The 22,259-nt window shown below is 39.2% G+C and overlaps 1 protein-coding gene across 1 annotated transcript; it reads left to right on the top strand.

Moving 5' to 3' along the window:
* Nucleotides 1-9,231: 9,231 nt before the first annotated feature.
* Nucleotides 9,232-20,830, top strand: SIX4 (SIX homeobox 4). The gene is made up of 3 exons (XM_027842918.1): nt 9,232-10,166; nt 13,442-14,130; nt 19,297-20,830. Exons 1-3 carry the CDS (start codon nt 9,232-9,234, stop codon nt 20,091-20,093), a joined length of 2,421 nt encoding a protein of 806 aa, XP_027698719.1. The 3' UTR covers nt 20,094-20,830.
* Nucleotides 20,831-22,259: the final 1,429 nt, after the last annotated feature.

Here is a 22,259-nt window from a genome sequence, read left to right as displayed (position 1 = left end):
AGACTATATATTGAGGGCACAAGTGTGAGTTAAATATGAAGGAATGATATCTAAAAAATAAAATTAAGGGGTGAGAAAGAGGGAGGTAGAATGGGGTAAATCATCTCACATAAAAGAGTCAAGAAAAAACTTTTACAGTGGAGGGGAAGAGGTGAGAGGGAGTAAGTGAACTTTACTCTCATCAGAATTGGCTTAAAGAGGGAATAATATACACACTCAATTGGGTATAGAAATCCATCTTACCCTATAGGAAAGTAGGGCAGAAGGGGTTAAGAGAAGGGGGTGGTGATAGAAGGGAGGGCAGATTGGGGAAAGGGGCAATCAGAAGCAAACACTTTTGAGGAGAGGCTGGGTGAAAGGAGAGAATAGAATAAATGGGGGTGAGATAGGATGGAGGGAAATATAGCTACATATAGAAACATAATTTCTATATATAACTATACATAGAAGTATATATAGAATATTATATATAGAAGTATATTATATATAGAAGTATTATATATAGAATATTATATATAGAATATATATATTATATATAGAAAATAAAGAAATTACTATTATGGAAGTGTTTTGCATGACTACACATGTATAACCTATATTGAATTGCTTGCCTTCTCAATGAGGCAGGGTGGGGAGGGAGGAAGGGAGAGAATTTGGAACTCAAAGTTTTAAAAATGAATATTAAAAATTGTTTTTTACATGTAACTGGGAAAACAATAAAATACCAAATAAAAAAATTTTTAAACATCATCCTATAGCTAATCATTTCAATGTATGTGATTGATTCATGTCTATGTCATCAGAAAAATCCTCTATTGGGGCCTTCCTCTAAGTCTTAAAATATTATATGGTTGTCAAAATACAAAATGAAGCTTATTGAGAATGAAGACACCTTTCAAGTGATGATAATCATTGAGAAGGCTAACACTCTGAGATGGTCTCCTACCATCTATTTAGCAATACTATAGGCATCTTTATCCAGTGTCACTGGGATTGATGGAACAAGGATCAAATTATGCAAGTAGCACAAGACTTCAGGAATTTCTTCTCCATACCATCAGTTATCACCAAGATCTATGACAGCATTTATATACTGTACTGATATTTATTGGAAATTGACACTACTGATCCAGGATCAGAAAACCAAAGCACTTTGAATTGTTGCCAATATTTGGTACTGTTTCTTTCATTTTCTCTTACCCATCTTTTTATGAACAACAGTATCTATTTATATGACAGCGGGCTGAAAATATAGGGCTACAGCAATAGCACATAGGAATTTAGAACAGACTTCAGCCTCATTTTGTGGCATGTTTCAACTAACTGAACTAACAAGACACTGGCTAGTTAACTATTCAAGATTTACAAAGCATTAAAAATCCACTATGATGGAGAGATATGAGCTCCAATTTTCAGAAGCCAAAACACAGCCATAAAAAAAGTTAGAGCAAATCTCCATTCTTATTGGTATTACCAAGTGATATTACTTTCAATGCCTTCATTGGATTTTAAATAATATATTAGAGATGACACAGAATTTCAATGATTCCTGTATTTACCATCATCAATACGATTATGAAGAAAGGACAGAAAACAGTCCAAAGCCATGATCATATATTACTACTCTCTATTTCCAAGATTTCAACCAGAGCTTTTCTGGATGGGCTACATGACAAGCCGGATACACTCAATAGTGTACACTCAAAATCACAACATGGCTTTAGGTTCTTCACCTTTTTGTGTGTTATGGACTCCTTTGTCAATCTGGGAAAGTCTATGGATCCTTTCTCAAAATAATGGTTTTAAATGCATAAATAAAATATACAGAATCATAAAGGAAATTGATTATATTGAAATTAGTTATAAAATTGTTTTTCAAGAACAAGTTCATGGACCCCAAGTTAAGAATCTCTGCTCTAAAAAACATAATTTTGTAGTATAACAAATATGTAAGACAATTATTAATAATAACAACAATTCTTACCATCATTACAGCTAGAGTTTATATAGCATTTTAAGAGTTACAAAGTATTTTACAGACATTATCACATTTGATCTTCACAATTACCCTATGAGTTAGATTATACAGGGATTATTCATTACATTTTACAAATCAACCTTTTTACAAACATTTTATTTATTACAATTTTGACAAATGTATTATAATTTACAAATGTAAAATTACATTTATAAACCATTTGACCTCATCATAGGTTGGGACAAACCTCACAATTATCCAACCAGTTTGCCTGTTCAGAAGCATTCACAATTCTCCACGACAATCTATCTGTCCATGTTGATGATATTTTAATCTATTCCCCAATAATAATAGAATGCAACAGCCCTATGTAACAGGTTTAGTTGTATTCAATCTAGTTTATGTATCCATACTAGAGGAAGCTAGCATTTAGTCCTATGTGAACCTCTTCCTGGAGCTTCTTCCTTACTGGAGTCTAGAATCTTCTATGACTATGTTGCTTTTAGTACACTGGAATAAAATACATACAAGACATGAGCCAATCCATGGACTGCTCTTCCAAATCAAGTGAATGTTATCACTGACAATAAATCTAAAGACAATTCAGATCATGTGCTAACCTATGCTAAGAAAACTCCACATACAGCACCAAATTTTCAACAACAATATAAGGTTAATAAGATTCATAAAATTTTGCAACCTAGATAGTCGTGTTGGTGGTGGTGGTAGTAGTAGTAATAGTAGTAGAAGTAGCAGTAGTAGTAGTAGTAGTAGTAGTAGTAGTAGTAGTAGTAGTAGTAGTACACTGTCACTATTAACTTTGGTTAAGCCTAGTGTCTGAAAATCTCTTCTAATACAAGGGCCCAGGTTTAATTTGGGACATGCTTTTCACAAAATCTCTCAAGCTCATGATCCCACACAGAGAAAACCTGGGAATATAGTATCTGGATCATTTTAAAAATCTCAAAAAGTGCCCTTTAGGCTCCTGCAGGTATTCAGCTTAACAACATCATTAAACATAAAAAAGATTTTATTTTCACAACCAAAGGGTAATATCATTCCTATCAAAGCGTATAAATATTCAAAAAGAAGCAAACAAACAACCTTTTCTTCTCTTTCCCAAGAGACCAAAACAGACCTTCTATTTGGTTTATGGCCATTAGAGAGACAACCTGTCCCCCACCCTATATAGCCCATATGACTCATAGTAATAATAAAGGAAAGGTTCAGATTTGATCCTCCACATCATGGCTCTATGATTCATTGTTCTTTAGGGTCTACCCCTCCTCTGGTCCTCAGCAATGTGGCTCTCTGGCATGCTAATCATTCTTCCTCCTTTGGTGCTCTATCATTCTGGTGCTACTTCAGCATCCCCACCTGGCTTCCCTCCAGGGCTGTGTGGATACAGTGACCTTCAGCTTAGGCCTCCCACCAATTCCAGATGTGCCTTAGTATCTCTGGTTTGCATCAATTCCCTCATGCCCTACTATTGCTCTCATGTCCATGTAGCATCACTCCCCATGGAGTCTTTGCTTCATGGTTTGTATGGTCTGTTTTATATGTGTAACAATAACAACTGATGCTGGGCCCAGGATTCTTCATTCTCTCCCTATCCACCAAGGTATCCCCCTCAGCTCTGGATCAAGAGCTGCCTAGGAGAGCCTGATCAGCTATAAAAAAAAAAAAGGCTCTTTTTCTTACCCACTTTTACACACTCATTTGTGTTGTTTTGTCCTTTTTTCATGAAGTAGAACAATGAAATCATGAGGGTAATGTCTTGACTTGCTTTCGAATTGGATTTAAGTGCAGCAGAGCTGCGTAGTCATCAGCCTCACTCCTCTAAAGTCATCAAAGTTCAGTGGCAAGACATAAGTCAAGACAACTGACAATGGCCTGGATCTTTTGTCTCATTTTGTGAAACTCATTTATAGACCTACCCCAGAGCCCCAAGCAAAATTACTTAAAGCTTATATTTTGGCTCATGTCTAGGGTCTCACCAAAAGGGGACCAGAAAGGTACTCAATACTCACTATGAATAAGGTATAGGACAGCTATTTACTTCCTACACACACACACACACAAATGCTTAACACGTAAGACTTTCTCAAGCATGCAATTAGAAGACTTAAAACAAGCCTAAGTAGCAGTAATATAGTTACTGTGATAATCTCCTAAGAGGTTGAGCAATTTTGGGGATTGCTAAAGAGGCATTTGATAAAATCACACAATCAACAGAATTTAAGAGGTGAAAGGATGTCTGTGGTCATCTAGTCCAATTCAGACACCAAAATAGTCCCCGCTATAATATAGATGACCAGTGGTCCTCCAGCCACTACTTAAAGAGCTCCATGAAAGAACTATCCCACACCCCATCTTTCCAAGCAGTTCATTTTATTTCTGAACAGTTCTAATTGTGAGCAAGTTTTTCCTGATATCAATCTTAAATTGATCTCTTTGTGGCTTTGACCCACTTCTCCTGATTCTTCTCTGTGGGGACAAACAGAACAAACCTAATCCCTTCTTCATAAGATAGTTCAAATATTTGAATATAGCTGCCACACATCTAGTCTTCTCTTTTCCAGGGTAAATGTACCCAATTCCTTCAACAAATCCTAACATGTTATGGACTCAAATCCCTTCACTATTCTGGTTGCCCTCCTATGACTACACTCCAGCTTATCTGTGGCCTATTTAAACCATGGTGCTAAGAATTTTATATTTTCCCCTCTGTTTTACACAGTCCAAACAATTCTTTCAAAGGTCATATTTTCTGGCAAGTCAGATCAAGGGTTCCATTCATCCTCTGGACAGCAGTCATCTTCTCCAGCATTTGTAATGGATGTAGACAGGGCAATGCCCACACTGATAAAGGATCTAAGATCTCACTTCTTCTTGATACCCAAGCTTAGATATGTCCATCTTGGCATCTTTGTTCACTTTTCTTCAGGGAAGAAACATAAAACAGGGCTCAGAGATCTAGCCTCAGACTCACCTAGGCAGGACACATGCTTTAGTTTCCATGTACTCACAGTCAGCAAATGGCTGGAACAGGGGAAGGACACCTGCCCCCTGCCTCACTCCTCCAGGGAAAAGCTTGAACAGTCTTCACATGATGAGAGATAGCAAGAGAAGAAATAGAGGGCCCTTAAAGATCTACTGATTCAGTATTAATTCCTGCTCAGTGGCCATTAAGGGAATTGCTTTGTCACCTCAGGATTAAGACATTCAGTGTTGAGTCACACATGTCCCTACAGTCCCTGAAAGTTTCTAAGGAACTGGTATACACTCCCTGGGATGGCCCCTAAAGGCCCAGCTCCACACTTGCTCCATTGGGTTTAGCACCCATTACATATAGAAATAGCTCCCCTCTCAGAGTCTTCAAAGAATAAAGATGGAGGGGGCTTACCTGACTCCTCTTGGTTCTTGGTATATGTCTGCTGCATTTCACTGGTAAATACCTGTGCTTTACTTGATCTGTGTGATCTCATTGATGTGGAAAACTTCCTCCACCAGACCAGTACAGATGGCAACTTACCTATTTTCTCTGATCTTAGAGTCATTCTTGTCCACAGATTTTTTTAATGTCACAATTATTTCTTAATACCCCCTTCAGTATCCAACCACCTCTTATAAAAACGAAAACACAACTAAGCAAAAACAACCTATACAGTGACCCTTCTAATAGTATACATATAACTTTCTGCATCTATCATACCCTTTACCAATATGAGGGGAATGTGTTTCATCATCCACAGAGGATATAACCAGTTTCCTGGAGGCCTTCCTTTAGATACCAGAACAACACTCCAGCTGTTTATCTTTTATCCTTCACTCTTTCTACCTAATAGCCTTCCCTAGAGCTCCTTGAAAGCAGCCTTGCTTTTCTATTTGCATCCCCAGCACTTAGCACATAGTAAGTGCTTAATAAATGCTTATTTATTCATTTCACAATAAGGTCTTTTAAGCCATTCCTCATATGCAAGTCATTCATAATATTATTTAGCCTACTCACATATACCATGTGGTTTCTTTGCCCATAATTCTAATTCTTCTGATATTAAGATGCAGCATAATTTAATGGAACAAGAACTGGATTTTGGCATCAGAAAACCTGGTTCAAATCCTAGCTCTGCAACTTACTACTTTGAACAAGTGATTAACCTCTCTGGGACATCAATTACCTCGTCTATAAAATCAGGAGGTTGAGTTAGATAACCTTTAAGGTCTTTTAAAACTCTACATCTACAGTCCTGTGATCTTATTCAATTCCAGGATAAGTTCACTGTCCATCTTCAGTGTCTAACAAGACATATGTACCAAATTAGTGAGCTGCCCATCCAACATCATGTCTTAATCTGGCAATGTATGTATCATTCATTTTTTGAATAGCCATGGATCTCTCTGAGGATACCCCCTTCTTGTAATGTTCTGGGGCTTAATTAGTCTTGTTATGTTATCCATAAACAGCAGCTTCAGAAAAAAACTATCATCTTCAGTCCAAGGATTAGCAGAGTTTTCAGTTTTGAAGGGCCAGGAGGTCAAAACAGCACCAAACATATTCCAAACTGAAGGCTGAGAAAATGATGATAATTTATGGTGTGGTAAATGACCAACAAACCTGGATTTATCAGTCACAGAAATCATATCTAGCTTGTTCTGTAATTTCATTGGCAATAATATAATTTACATGTAACACTGCTACATATAAGAATTGGTTAAATTGTTCTTGAAAACAATTGGGAATTGTGCAAGAAAAGTAATGAAATTGTTTATATAGCCCTTGACTTTATGATATTCTGGACATATGATATGATATGCTGGACATAGGTCCCAAAAGAGTTCTGGACAAACAGAAAAGAAAGTAACAACAATGTCCAAATAGAAGCACTTTTTGTGGTAATAAAGAGCTAAAAATGAAATAATTGGGGAACAGTCGAACAAACAATTGAATACAAAGGTAAGAGTACATTATTGTACGATAAAAATGATGAAAATAAGGAATACAGAGAAACATAAGAAGACTTGTGCAAATAAATGCAGACAAAAGTAAGTAGAACCAAGAGAATATTGTGTAGAACGGCTATAACAATATAAATTAAAAGAACAGTTAAAGGGATACAAACTCTGAGTAATTGCAATGATCAATTTTGGTTCCACAGAAAAGATGATGAAACACATTCCCCTCATATTGGTAAAAGGGATGATAGATGCAGAATGTTATATGTATACTATTAGAAGGGTCACTGTATAGGTTGTTTTTGCTTAGTTGTGTTTTCATTTTTATAAGGGGTGGTTGGATACTGAAGGGGTTATCTAGAAATAACTGTGACATTAAAAACAAAAGGCACCAATAAAACATTTAAAAGTTAAATTACATTTCATTGAAACCTTGACAGAATTCATGTCCAGCCTCTAATACACACTGGAGGTGTGACCCTGGACAAATCATTTTTAACTTCTCAATGCTCTAGGAAGCTCTCAAAGTTTATAAGATACAGAAAACTTGATCTACATTGGTCGAGTTTCCTCAATGTGGAACTCCCTCCACCAATCAAATCACATGTCCAGAACAAAAGAAAAAAAATTGAGCTTTGAAAGAAGCTCCAAGTGCTAGAAGGCAAGTTCTCTGAAGGCAGTGACTGTTTTTCTGGTCTCTCATTGCACCCCCAACAGAGCCCAGAACATAAAAAGCCCTTAAAGAATGCTTGTTAAGTGACTATTGAATTGAAATGAATATTAAATTAAAAATAAGATCTGGACTTAGGATTGATGACAGCAAGAGTCCTGAGCAGGTGTCTTATGATAATCTGAAGTGGTCACTAAAAGTAGTTTGGACAGAAGAAGGACATAACTGAAGTAAAGTTACAACAATGCAGCATAGGTAATGAATCCTCTTAAGTAGATCCTCTTAATTAATAGCATTCAGAGACTGGGTGACTCTAAGCAAATACTTTGTGTAGTCAGTGAAGAGAAAAGGCAACAACAGATTTCCAGACACCAAAGCTTCGGTCTCAAATGAAAGAAGGGTCTTTGTCTTCCACTATATCTATAGGTGAAAAGAACTACTGATCTTCTTTTCAGAAATACCTGGAACCTAGTATAGAAATATAACACCTTTGAATAAGCACAATGGTTCATAGAGATACATGGATACATTATAAGGAATATAACTATTCTTTCCTGCTGTTATTATGTTATGATAAAATTATGATTTCCATAATTCATTCATCAATTGTACCAACAGTGATGAATTTATCAGAGACTAGATGTGTTCTACTGCTACATCTACTGCTACATCACCATTTGTTTTACTATTCTATTGCAATTGTTTCATTTTAACTTCCAAGCCGTTAGATATCTTGATGTTAAACGTAAGTGTGAATGCCTCATGGTCTGAGTGTTCTCAGTGTGTTATCTATACTAAATACTATAAAGTTGGCTCTAAAAAGAAAAGTAAAGCTATTTAATATGCATTCTTACTTGATGGAAATTTTCAGTTCTCAGTGGGTTTCTTCTCCTTAGTATTTCTCCATACCATTTTATCCTTTTAAGAAAAATTCATGGTAGATGTGTGAGAAGAAACAGAATCGGAGGGGAGTGGGGATGCTAGTTCTTATGCTTCTTTAAGGTGTTGTCATCTTTTTTGCTAGTGATAGCTTTTTTTGTGGGATTTTAGACAACTGGACCTGAAAGCTTACTTACATTCTTTAATACTACCTGCCTAACTCCACTGTTCTTTTCTCAGAACTCTCACTGGTGTACTTTTTTATAAGGCTTCTACTGTCTAGCTTTCAGGTGACGATGACATGTTTTTGCTAACTCAGTGGCCCGTATTAAGAAGAATGTCCAAACTTCTCCAGGTATAGGTGTTTAGGGTCAGGGGAAGGGGGGGGAGGGACGGAGAGGAAGGAGGGGTGATTGTGGGGGAGAGAAATGGTGTCTCCTCCTCTTTCTGAATGCAAATAGCCAATGAGGTGGCTCGCCTGGGCCAGTCAGGCTGCTTGTGCCATATAGTATGCAGCAACCCGAGGAGTCACGTTGGGGGAAAGGCAGAAAGGAGCTATCCGTTTACACTACTTTGCTATAGCAGCTATCTTAATGGTGACTGCGTGGCCGGGGAGAAACCTGATCAGCTAGATCCTGCCGAAACCAGGAGGGAGGGAGTGGGCTTTCCGGAGAGGGGAAGGGGGGAGGGGGGGCGAAAGAAGAAGGAGAGTGAAAGAAAGAGAGGAGTGGGGGGGGGACGACAAAAAATGTCCTCTTCCTCCCCCACGGACCAGATCGCAAGTGCGGTGGAGATAAAGCAAGAAAATGGGATGGAAGCCGCCCCCGAAGGAAAGGAGGCGCCACGAGAAGTGGTGGGGGGAGCCGTGGCAGCACTCAATCCTCCGGCTGCCGCCCCTTTCCCCATGGAGCCCGTGGGTTCCACCGCTGCTGCTGGCGGAGAGGAGGGGGCGGCAGCGGCCGTAGCGGCCGCGGCCGCAGCCGCAGCAGCGGCCGCAGCAGCAGTGGCCGCCGCGGGAGCTGCGGCGGACCAGGTACAACTCCACTCTGAACTTCTAGCCCGAAACCACCAAGCAGCCGCGGCGGCCGCCGCCGCCGCCGCCGCCGCCGCCGCCGCGGCTGCAGCGCAGACCCCGCTGGCTTTTTCTCCGGACCACGTCGCCTGCGTTTGCGAAGCATTGCAGCAAGGGGGAAACTTGGACCGCCTGGCCCGGTTCCTGTGGTCTCTGCCCCAGAGCGACCTGCTACGTGGCAACGAGAGTCTCCTGAAAGCCCGAGCTTTGGTCGCCTTCCACCAGGGCATCTACCCAGAGCTCTACAGCATCCTCGAGAGCCACAGCTTCGAGTCGGCCAACCACCCGCTTCTGCAGCAGCTCTGGTACAAGGCGCGCTACAGTGAAGCCGAGAGAGCGCGGGGCCGGCCCTTGGGAGCCGTGGACAAGTACAGGCTGAGGAGGAAATTCCCCCTGCCCCGGACCATCTGGGACGGAGAGGAGACGGTGTATTGTTTCAAGGAGAAATCGCGCAACGCGCTCAAGGAGTTGTACAAGCAGAATCGTTACCCGTCCCCGGCAGAGAAGCGGCACCTGGCCAAGATCACCGGCCTCTCCCTCACTCAGGTCAGCAACTGGTTCAAGAACCGGAGGCAGCGCGACCGGAACCCCTCCGAGACCCAGTCCAAAAGGTGAGGAGCCAAACTTTCCTCCTCCTCCTCCTCCTTCTCCTCTCTCTCCTCCCTCTCGCTCGCCCTCCCCCACCCCCCAGCCTGCTTTTCCTCCAAGCGCTTGCAAATATGGCGCTTACCTTCCCCACTAGCCTTGTCCTGCTGCTGCCCACCTCTCCCTTCCCTCCTCCCTACCTCCCCCCTCCTTCTCTTCCCGGACGCTGCACTGGAGGACTAGGGAGTGGAGGTAGGCTTGGGGGTGGGGGGGAGGAAGGAGGAGGGAACAGCTCTCTTTACCCTCCCCCTCCTTCCCCTAGAAGTTTCTTCTCGCCGGGGTATCAGTCCCCACCCCCCACCTTTGACCGGTCAATTCTGCCCACCCCAGTCCCTCAGTCTTTTGAAGTTGCCACTGTCCCCGGGTCTGGCGGCGTGAAGCGAAGGAGTTTGTTGGCATTAGAGGGGAGCGCTCAGCTTCCTCCTTCCTCCTCGCATTGGGGCTCGCCTGGCTTTGGGCTTTCCTCCCTCTGGTCAGACACAGGCGTGATGGACTGCTTCCACACAAACATTTGCCCACCGAACCCCACCCGACCCTTCTAGTTCTGCTTTCTCCAGCTTGGGCATGCACACACAGCACAACACAACACACCCCTACTTGGGATTCTGCAGCTCCTCAGCCTTGGGCTTGGAAATTGCTGTAGAGTAATTGGGGGTAGAGGGGCCTGTACTTTGGACTATGGTAGTTTGTGGGGGGAGATGGCAGGGTGGGAGGCTGCGGGGGGGCAACAGTGTTAAGACTGAGGTTTTATTTGACAGAGTTAATCATTCACTATGCCCGCTGTTCTTTTTAGCAGTAGCAGCAGCAGCAGCAGCAACGTGGGGGTGTTGGTGCGGCTCTCGTCTACAGTGTTTTGAAACCTGATTCTAAGCTCCTTCGGATCGGGTTTCATCGCAGTCCGGGGAAGCCGGGGATGGAAAAAAAAAAAATGTGCTTTCTAAACTCCGTTCTCCTATGGCTTCATGGCTAGGTGGCTTATGGCGGGCGGTGGGAAGGAAGTGGGTGCACAGGGATCTCATGCCCGTTTGGATCTTTTGTTTCTTGCAGTCTTTCTCTGTCAGAAAGGATCAGGTTTCCCAGAGCTTTTGTTTTTGCGCCTGAATATACTTCCTGTGGTTGTGTGTATCGCAGGGATGGTGCTTACCTGAGTATGTGTACTGTTAGTTGTGGCACAGGAAAGGGTTGAAGGAGATACTGTCCCCAACCCACTCGGGCCTGGAGAAACTATCAAAATATCCATGATATGTCGATCAAAGAAAGAATCAATGAGCTGGGGTGAGCCGAAGCTGAAGGGCCCTAAGGCAACTGGAGCCGGCCAGGTGGAGGTGACCACTGGGCGCACAAGGCACATTCCAGAGCCTGCTCTCCTCCTCCTACCCCTCCCCCTTTCCCCTCTTCCCTCCTTCCTTGGGCAAACCGGGCCTCCAGGCATTCCTCTCCCTGGGAGGGAGGGAGGAGGAAAGAAGGAGGGCGGTGAGGCGGTTGAGCAGAGCCAGCCAAGGGCCCCAAGAGCAGCCTGGAGAATCCAATACTGAAGCCTGACTGTAACCAAAACAAAACACACCAAAAGAGAGAGAAAGTGAGATTGAGAATAAAGAAAGAAAAAAAAAGTTGCAGATAAGAGAATTAATTACTCCTCAATCAAAAACTCAACCTGTATTAGCCAAGGGTTAGGGATCCCTGCCCTAGTCCTCTAACAATGAGGAAATAAGTGGGGCCCCAGGGTAGAAAGTGGTGGGGAGTGGGGTGTCCTGGCATACACAATACAGGATCTTGCCTTTCCCCTCCTCCTCCCACGCTAGTTTCACACACCCATCACCACACACGCTCCAATCCTCTTCTTTTCCTACCATCAGGGCTTTCTTCCTCACTGCCCCCTCCTCCAGGTTGCCCCTCTCCTGATCTGCCCCCGCCCCCACCCTCGCCCTCCCCCAATGAGTCACCCTCTCAGACAGCGACTGAGGCTCAATCTCAGCTCATAAATCAAAATGCTCACAGCTCTCCCAGCCCCACAGCCCAAAGCCAGAGTAATCCTCTCCCTCAGCACTAAAGTGAAACAGACCCTGCCAGGCACATTTCAGAATATAGCCAGGCCAAGAACATCCCACCTTCTTCAGCTCTCCAACCAGCCCCTCACTCTCTTCCATTCCAATCTTAGGCCAAGTAGGGAAACACCACCACGCTTCCATCCTGAATCCTTCTCTTAAACCTGATAAATGAAAAAAGAGGTGTTCTCAGGAACAGATGGAATCTGGAGAGACTGGGGAAGAGGCCTGAGGGTGCATGGCCTGGAAACCACGAGGGAGGGGGAAGTATTTGGTTTCTTCTTGTTATGTTGTTTTTAGCTTATCCCCTTTTCCTCTCATTTCACCTGGCCCATTTCTATTTTTTTCTAAGTTCAAAGACAAGTGCATGCCAGGTAGTGTTCTTGGGATGAAGGCTCCTTCCCCACAAATCCAACAATTTCTTTAGAATTAGATAGGGGAAACTTGGGTCCATAAAAGCTGAGGATAGGGAGGGTCAATTGATGTAAACATTTACAGAAAGAAGGTGACTGTTGAGTTATCACTTCCCATTATCTGTCCAGGTCTCTAATGGGTTTAAAAAAAATTAAAAACCACCTCAAGGTGCTAAATTTTCTTTTCCCCAGGGCAAATGGAAGCCTATATCCTAGTGCTTTGATTATTACATTATCTCTAAAATAGTACTAATCAAATTTGTTTAAAGACATTTCTCAACCCAAAACTCCAGAGCAATGATAATTCTATTTTTTTAAGTGTAAACAATAACTTATTTACTGGTAAAAGTCAGAACTGTAATGGTAGAAAAAAATACACTCTGCCACTAACTTTATGACCATGGACCTTTAACTTCCTCATTTTGGAGCTCAATTTCCACCTTTGTACAGTGAGAGTTAAGTTATATGGTTTCTAAGGTCCTTCCAGCTTTAACTTCCTATGATTCTACCCAATATTCCTTTTACTCATGTTGGCTGATGTTGCATTTCCCAGACCGTTTTTCTGAGTTTATCAAAAGATGACTTAGGATCTGAGATTTACCCTCTCCTTGACTCATACTTAAAATCTCTTCACAGAGACTTCTCGATCTACATGAGGCCAACAGACATCATGCTTTCTTCCCATCCTCTGATTTAGGACCTGATTTTCCAAACAAATTGCAAGTACTTAAAATGTCATCCCCTTGACCTCTAATGTGTCTTGATTTCTTTTCCCCTACACAGTGAGTCAGATGGTAATCCCAGCACTGAAGATGAGTCCAGCAAGGGACATGAGGATTTATCTCCTCATTCACTCTCCAGTTCTTCTGATGGAGTTACCAACTTGAGCCTTTCCAGCCACATGGAACCAGTGTATATGCAACAAATTGGAAACACTAAAATATCATTAAGTTCCCCTGGAGTGTTACTGAATGGAGGCTTAGTACCTGCAAGTACATCACCTGTCTTCCTTAATGGCAATTCCTTTATTCAGGGACCTAACAGTGTAATCCTTAATGGGCTAAATGTAGGAAATGCGCAGACTGTGACTTTGAACCCATCAAAAACTTCATCAAGCATTGTGAACAATGGTGCATCCATGACTGACATCTTGGGATCTCCTTCAGAGGATGTAAAAGATTTCAAAATCCTCCAGAGTTCCACAACAAATTCTACAGCAACAACATCCTACAGCCCCAGTGTCCCTGCTTCATTTCCTGGTTTGATACCTAGCACTGAAGTGAAAAGGGAAGGCATACAAACAGTGGCTTCTCAAGATGGAGGTTCTGTGGTGACTTTTACAACTCCCGTACAAATAAACCAGTATGGCATTGTACAGATCCCCAATTCAGGAACAAATGGCCAGTTGCTTAATGGAAGCATTGGATTCTCTTCTCTGCAGCTGCCTCCTGTTTCAGTGGCAGCTTCACAAGGTAAAGGTTTCATTTGCTATAGTAATGCCTTGGGCAAAAGTGAGCATGTGTGTCAGCTGCTGTCTTTTGTGAAACCTATGTAGGGGTGTTGTAGCCCAAGTTCCCTGGTGTCTGCTACAGCTGCAAAATATCCCTGTTCTTTCAGCTCACCCTCACTACAACACCTGTTAGCAGCACTCAACATGCTTAACTCCCTAGGATCATGGGGATGAGCTGTATTTTTTTTTAGGAGCTGAATGGAAAAATATAGTCCATGAGAAGTCTTGCCAGCTCTGCAATTACAGAATATAAAATATTGGTGCTTACAAAATAACCCATTGCTTGGCTTTTTAAAATTAAAAATTAATATTAGCACTTAGAACAAAGAATAAGCCTTAGGAGCTGGTGTGAACATGCGTTTTACCTAAGCATATCAAGTGTTTGACCAAAAACATTTTGTAAGAGCAAGCTAAAATCAGGGACAGTGATGAGAGTGGATTGATTGTGTTTGAGCCATGTATAATTGAGAGTTACAAAACTAAAGGGAAACCAAAGGAATGTGTGTTTGAACTCCTGTTTATGTCCCCTTAGATTATCCATCACATACTAGGATGTCTCTCAGATGACTGCTTATTTCCATTATTTCTATAGATAGAAAAGACTGGATCAAAATCAGGGCAATCTAGTACAATAAAGAGAGCCCTGAACTGGACTTCATGAGAACCAAGGGCCATTATGCTAGCTCTCTCCATGACTTTGAGCAAGTTTTGTCATCTTTCTGCTTGAATGTATGCATCTACACAATGGAGATGGTGAAAACTTGTTGAAAGCTGAACACTTCCCTTAATATTGGAGTGGAAGGTTTATCTTTCTTTAAACAAACCCAATATATGGAAATAGACTCAGAAGTAAAGTGACTTGCCCAGGACCACACAACTAATAAGTGCCAAAATCCAGATTCTCACTGAAGTCTTCTGACTCTCAGATAACTCTGTTACCCTGGACAATAGCACAAAAAAGATCAATTAGTGGTGGTTCTTCATTTAACAAATAAGTATTTGCAATAGAATTTCATTAGAAATCTAGTTTCCCTGAGGCCTTTAAATAGTGTGCTGAAGTAGAATGCTAGATTTGGAGCTCTGCAAAAGACTTGGGTTTGATTCCTGGTTTTGCCACACACTGCAAGTGGCAGTGTGGATAAACCACTTTACTTCTCTAGAACTCAGTCTCCTCATTTGAAAAATGAAGGGGTTGGATTATATGACTTCTAAAAATCCTTTTAACTCCAAATCTAACTTTGTGATTTGACTTAGAAAACTAGAATTTACACATAGTTTTACAGGAATACATAAAATGAAGTACTGTTGTACACAGCATTAACTTTCCTAGCTGGTGATAGAAAAACAATTCAGAAATAAATGTTGTTTTGCATATGTATTCCCATTTTAGTACATAATGCTGAAACTCAGAAATCTCATAACGTATTCATCATTATTTTGGTATTCCAAGTTACTGAAGGAGCCAAAACAAGTAGAAAAACCTCATAAAACTATGAAAAATGAGGTGAAAATAACTGTTGATTTTTTTACATGATTAAATATACATTTTTCTTCTCAATACCATCCATCCCACCCCCACTGCCTGTTTTCCCTCTTCAGGAAAATTCACCAAAGACTAATAGGTAAAATCTCAAGGTAACATATTTAAAGCAAAAAGTAAATAGTTATTGGGGGTGGGGGTGGAGTTGGGAAGAGGGTTTGAGATGGAGAAATATTTTTGATGTGTAACCTGGGAAACTTGATGCCACAGAAAATTATTAGGGGCTAATAGCTTAATTTTTAAAAATGAGACATTTAATGGGAATAAGAATAGCATTTTTAGTTATAATAGCTAAGATCAAATGACAGGGCTGTCAGTCTTGGGACTATTTCGGTAAGTTGAAGGCATAAGTTTAACCAGATGGATTCAGGAAGCAGTGTTCCTCTTGGTACAGTATAGTAATTCACAATTATGCATATTTTTAGTGTTTAACCTCTATCTAAGATAAATAGTATTAGCCTACTTCAAAAGTTGCTGACTAGGTAAATCATCTTTCTGTACCTAGTCCTTCTTTGTGGTGAAAAAAATAATAATAATTCACACATTTTCTGACATGTTTTCTTACTCTTATATGTGAGAAAAAAGATGTAGTTCACCATATCACTTCTTATCATCATTAGATCTTTAAAATTATATTTTGTACCTAGTTTTTTATTTTATTTGGCTTATTATAAAGTACTTATTTGCTTTTAACCGAAAAAACCTTGAAACATAATCCTTATAAAGTTTTATTTATCTATTTAGTTGTGACAGTTCTCTTTAGATTTATAATGCAGTTTCTTTGTTCAGGAGTTATTTGATCTGAAAAGAGCTTTCTAGATCATTTTTGCATTTTTCTATTTATTATGGTAGCATTTCTAGAGCATACTCAGAAATTTGGTTGTTTACTCTTAAATATTTATTGAAAAAAGGAAAGTATAATGATCTTATTTAATAGCACAGTCTTAAATTGCTAGGAATTTTGATGAATAAATAAATAAAGCACTTATTAAGTGTTTGCTATGTCCTGGGCACTCTTCTATACCGTGAAGCTACAAATAAAGCCAAGTATGCCAGTCCTTGACCTCTAGGAGCTTATATTCTACTGGGGGGTGGGGTGGCGGAGAGAGACAGCAAATAAAAAGGAGATTGTAAAAAGTCGTATATACTGGCATGCAACTTTGAAATAAAACATATGGGTCACCAAATATGTATGTATGTACATATTAATTTGGCTACATCCTAGAAGCTCAAGTTGAGAGTTTTAAAGTATATTTAAGCTTCAGGCAAATCTTTTCAAATGGAAGCAATAATTTCAGTTGTTTGACTGACACAGGCATTTGGTAGGGAAATTGGAGCAGAGAGCATATAAGAAAGAGAGAATAAGAAAAATTTGAGCATATCATCAATATATTTTATTTCAGAAATATAATCACAATGTTTAGAAATTAGGAATATTTTATATTTATACATAGTAGGAGGAAATATACTCTCTTGTACATTTTAGTCTATAAAAAGAAATTTTACCTTACTAATTATATACATTTTCCCAAAATTTAAAATATTAGAAAATATAATTTTCTTTGTGGAATGCTTACCAAAATGCTGACTTTGAAAAAATTCCATTGTAGTTAGGCTTATTTACAAATTTTTCTGAGGATATCTGAAGTTTCCTACCATATTTCATTTATCAGCATAGGAAAGTAACTTCGTAAGAATGATTCTTATTATCCAAGCAAAAAAAATTATTTTATGAGTTTTACTTAAAATTGGAACTTTGTCCATGAAGTAAATTGAATACTAGCAACTCAGATAGTGATTTAAGATTTACAAAGTACCTTTTCAAAAACCTTCCTTTGAGATAGGTGGTATAAGTATCACTGCCTTGTTTTTCAGTTGAGGAAACTGAGGCTCAGAAATGTTAAGTGCTTACAACTGTATGTCTAGGAAGCATTGGAACTGTTAACATGTTGAATATGATTGACATAGATCCAGGGTTTTTTAGCATTTTTTATGTTATGGACCTCTTTGGCAGTCTGGTAAACCCATACATCCCTTTTCGGAATGATGTTTTTAAATGAATAAACTATGTAACATTATAAAAGGAAACCAATTATATTGAAATATAGTTTTCAAAAAAAAAATTTTAAGTTCATGGACCCCAGGGTAAAAACCCCTAGTTTAGACAGTCAACCTGAAAGATTTCCGAAAGAAATGGAAAGGCAATTTGGTGTAATGGATAGAGCACTGGACTTGGAATCAAGAAGACCTGAGTTTGAATTCTGCCTCTGTCATTTATTAGCATGGTGAACCTGGGCAAGACAATTATTTTCTTGGGGCCTCAGTTTCCTGTAAAATGAAGGGGCAGGATTAAATAAACTTTAAGCAGCCTTCTAGCTTAAATCTATAATTCAAATTGCCAAACCCTTTACCCCCTCATTAATAGGATATTTTGGTGTAAACCTTAAGACAGTAAGTAGTCTTTGCTTTGTTTTGCCTATACAGACAGTCTAAACAAGAAAACAGGTTTTTGTGGAGCACTTGGAAGGTTTGTACTAGCTGGCTAACTAAGCTGCCTCAGTTATCTAGTAGAAATATCCATTCAACTCTCTATTTGCTTTGACTGTGTAGACTTGGTCTTAAAATATCAAAAGGAAGTTCTCCTGAAGTGAAATATAATATTATCTGCATATTTTCAGGGAAAAATAACATTTGATATGAATTAATTGGATAATTCATTTAATTCTTTGCTCTTTTCTCCTATGGAACTGGTCTCTATAGACTGTTAATGATAGCTTTAAAAGGTCAATTTTAAAGACTTTGCTCTTATATTGAAATGTATTTGAAAAAGCACATTTCAATATTCCCATTAATCCTGTCTATCACTATATCAGACTTAGAAGCATGTTTTAAAGTTCAGTTCTGTCAGAGCAAAAGAAAAGACCTTTTGAATGTCTAATTGCCTTGACATTATTTATTTTATGGTTAGTTAGGTGAAAGTTTGAAACTTGTCTCCACAGGTTCATATGGTTAACTTGAAGCCCCCAGGGCAAGTTACTTCATGCAATATTTTCTGCATATCCATATATGCTTTTAGTTAGTTATTGAGCTGTCCCCAACAAAGGTGTTTTGTATTTGTGTTTTCCAGTTCTAGTTGGCATAGACAGCAATGCACATCAACTAATTAAAAACTAGGCATCTAGAAGACATGAGTTTGAATTCTGCTTCAGACACTTACTAACTTTTAACTTCCTTTAACCTCAGTTTCCTCATCTGAGAAATAGGGATGATAATAATAGCATCTATCCCACAGGGCTCTTGTGAGGATGAAATATGAGATAACATGTACAGCACTTTGCAAATCTTAAAGCACTCTATGTGTAAATCCTAGCTACTATCAAGCTTTTAGTAGTGAACCAGAAAGACCTAAAATTCAGAAATAAGTCAAAGGAATTCTTTTATGTCACATTGGCTAAACTCTTATAAATGATATTGTTCATTAACTTAAAATCTGAGAAAAATAATGTGTAAATAAATAAATAATGAAGCAACTTTTCATCATCCCATATCATTTCCAATCAACAGTAATCTTTACTTTATTCTTTTTAGGTAATATTTCAGTAAATTCAAGCACTTCTGATGGGGGGACATTTACAAGTGACTCTACCACAGCACAGCAAGGAAAGGTTTTCTTCAGCTCTCTTGCACCTAGTGCAGTAGTCTACACAGTTCCAAATTCAGGTCAAACAGTAGGATCTGTTAAACAAGAGGGCTTGGAAAGGAGCCTTGTATTTTCTCAATTAATGCCTGTCAATCAAAACCCACAAGTCAATGTAAACATGTCTTCTGAAAATATCTCGAGCAGTGGCCTACATCCTATGGCCTCATCATTAGTTAATGTAACTCCAACTCACAATTTTTCCCTAGCTCCCCCTGCTCTACTAAATGCAACAGAGCTAAATGCTGATATTACTGAGAGCCAGCCCTTGTCTACACCTGTAACAAGCACATCTACTGTGATATCTGTCAGCAACACTAACTATGCAACTCTTCAGAACTGTTCCCTTATTACTGGTCCAGACCTAATGTCAATTCCAATGACCCAGCCTGCCCTTGGGGAAATAGTTCCAGCAGCTGGAGAACGTGTGGGTCATTCCTCCCCAGCAGTACATGAGGATTTTGTCAGAGAGCACCGGTTAGTTCTGCAATCCGTATCTAACATAAAGGAGGATTTCATACCAAGTTCTGAGGACAAAACAGCAAGCAACTTAATGATGCTGGATTCCAAATCCAAATATGTCCTGGATGGCATTGTTGAAACAGTCTGTGAAGAACTGGAAACAGACAAAAAAGAGCTTGCCAAGCTCCAGACTGTCCAGTTGGATCAAGATATGCAAGATTTATAATTTTTTCCCCTTTGTTTTTGGCATCCGTGTTCAAATCTTGTCCAGAGGCCCTGAGGACATTAAGCATTTTCCCTACTTAAGGAAAATACTGCACAGTTTGGCAGAGAGATAAATTTCAAAGACTTTGAATTGAGTTTGCATGAAGACCACAATTAAATCCATGGAAGCAAAACTATATCCTTTTTTGTTCACGTGTTAATGTTCTCTTTTAACCAAAGAAGAGAACATGAAGGAGATTATCAAGTGAAGGTGCGATGGTTTGGTTCACTTAATGTAACCCTAAAGGCTGAAATGGAACTTCCACATAGAAACTTATGTTTCACAAGTAAAATATATACATACCTAACTTCTAGAAAATGAAATGTAGCTATAAAAGGATAGAAATAATGCAATTCTTTTTGTTTACTCTTACTCCTTGGGCATTGATACATTTTAAAAAGCATAGATGATACCTCCAAACTATTATTAAGATAGTTTTGATGTTAAGAACCTGAATAAACCCTGAATACTTCTGTTTTTCAGCATTTTCCCAGCTAGTTGGATTGTCTTTCCTGACTGACCGATATGATAGCTGGTAGTTTAATGAAGCTTAGGTAGTTTGACACTCTAATAAAAACAACTCTGAAATAGACTCCAGCATGAATGTAAATATATCAATTACTATTAGCAGGATATTTTCAATTAGTACAATGAATCTTATTTATAGGGTATGTGTTTCCCTTTAACTTGAGGCACAATGAAACGAAAAGAAAACGTGTTTTCTGGCTGTTTAATTTATTTTTATTATTTGAACAGGAAGTAAACATAGTTGTTTCCAACAGAGTTTTACTTTTTGTAGGATTTTAAAAGTAATGATTTTTATCAGTAGCCCAATAAGGTCAACGTTAATAATACTGAGGCAAGAAAACTTTCTCCTAGTATTCGAACTTGGGTACATTTGTTCATATCCCTTTGCTATTCTTTATTTAGTATTTTTCCAATTTCTTTAAATACCTACATATTTTCTACAGAATTCCAGGTGCCTTTTTTACCTAGTGGCCTTTTATCATTCTTACTAAGGTACAGACATGTGAGGAGATACATTGACTGTTCTTTGATGCTCCACCCAGGGTTAATTTTACTGTAAAATTGGTTTAGTGTGAAAACATACACTACATTTTTAATAGTACTATTTCTATTAGTAATGGTGATGCAAAAAGATGAATCACTGTTAATGCTTTTCCTTACGGTGTAACAGTCCTATAAAGACTTTCACGTCATTTTGATCCATATAAACTATCCATATCTGCTATCAAAGACTAATTATAGAGAAAATGGAACAAATATATCTGGTAGAATGATACCTTTCCCTGTTAAAACCTGTAATCAGTTCTAAGTGTTTTGGAAAATAATTTCTTTGTGAGCTATTGAACATTATGATATCATGACTGTTGTTTGCACTATCTTTTCATTTCTTTAGGAGTAATTTTTTTAGTTCAAGGAATCTGTGTAAATAATACTGTAAGTTCTGGCTATAGTTATCAATAATTCTGAACACATGACAGTAGAATAAAGGTACACTTATGTGGTAAGCAATGTTATGAAATTTTTCTCTGGTTTCTAAAAATCACAAGAGATGAGAATACTTTACTGAAACTGTCAAAGGTAAAGATACCACATTTGTTTATAAGATCTAAATGAAGGGCCCATTTTAGGTCCCTAATTCTTATGCACAGATGCTACTGTCATCACTGATAACCATGTGTGCTAGGCAAGGTTTGAATAGGACCTAAATTTTGTTGTTTAGCTGAATGCAAATGACATACAAAGATCAAGAGCTGTGCAAAGAATCCTTTGACTCATCACTTTGCTCAAAAGATCTCCTGTTCTTTTTAAATGAAAAATTAGGGAATGTTCCTAGAGTGCTGGATGGACAGTATTTTTGTTAAGCTTTGGGGTTTATTTTTTTTTTTTTACAAAGTCAGGTGTTTTAGAGTTCTTTTCTCTGCCACTACTTACACTGTTTGTTTGTTTTTTCCTTTGGGTGTGTGTTGATCATGTTACTGAGCTTAATTATATGGTTCTGTAGTATAGTTTACAAGAAAATGGTATTTTCCATATGATTGCTGCAGATCTCAAGAGTTGGTTATGTATTTAAAAGAACTACCCATCCTATAAAGGAGATGG

This window comes from Vombatus ursinus, unplaced genomic scaffold (genome assembly GCF_900497805.2).
Source record: "Vombatus ursinus unplaced genomic scaffold, bare-nosed wombat genome assembly UNPS02014893.1, whole genome shotgun sequence".
NCBI lineage: Eukaryota > Metazoa > Chordata > Mammalia > Diprotodontia > Vombatidae > Vombatus > Vombatus ursinus.
This window is presented reverse-complemented; position numbering and strand designations above follow the sequence as displayed.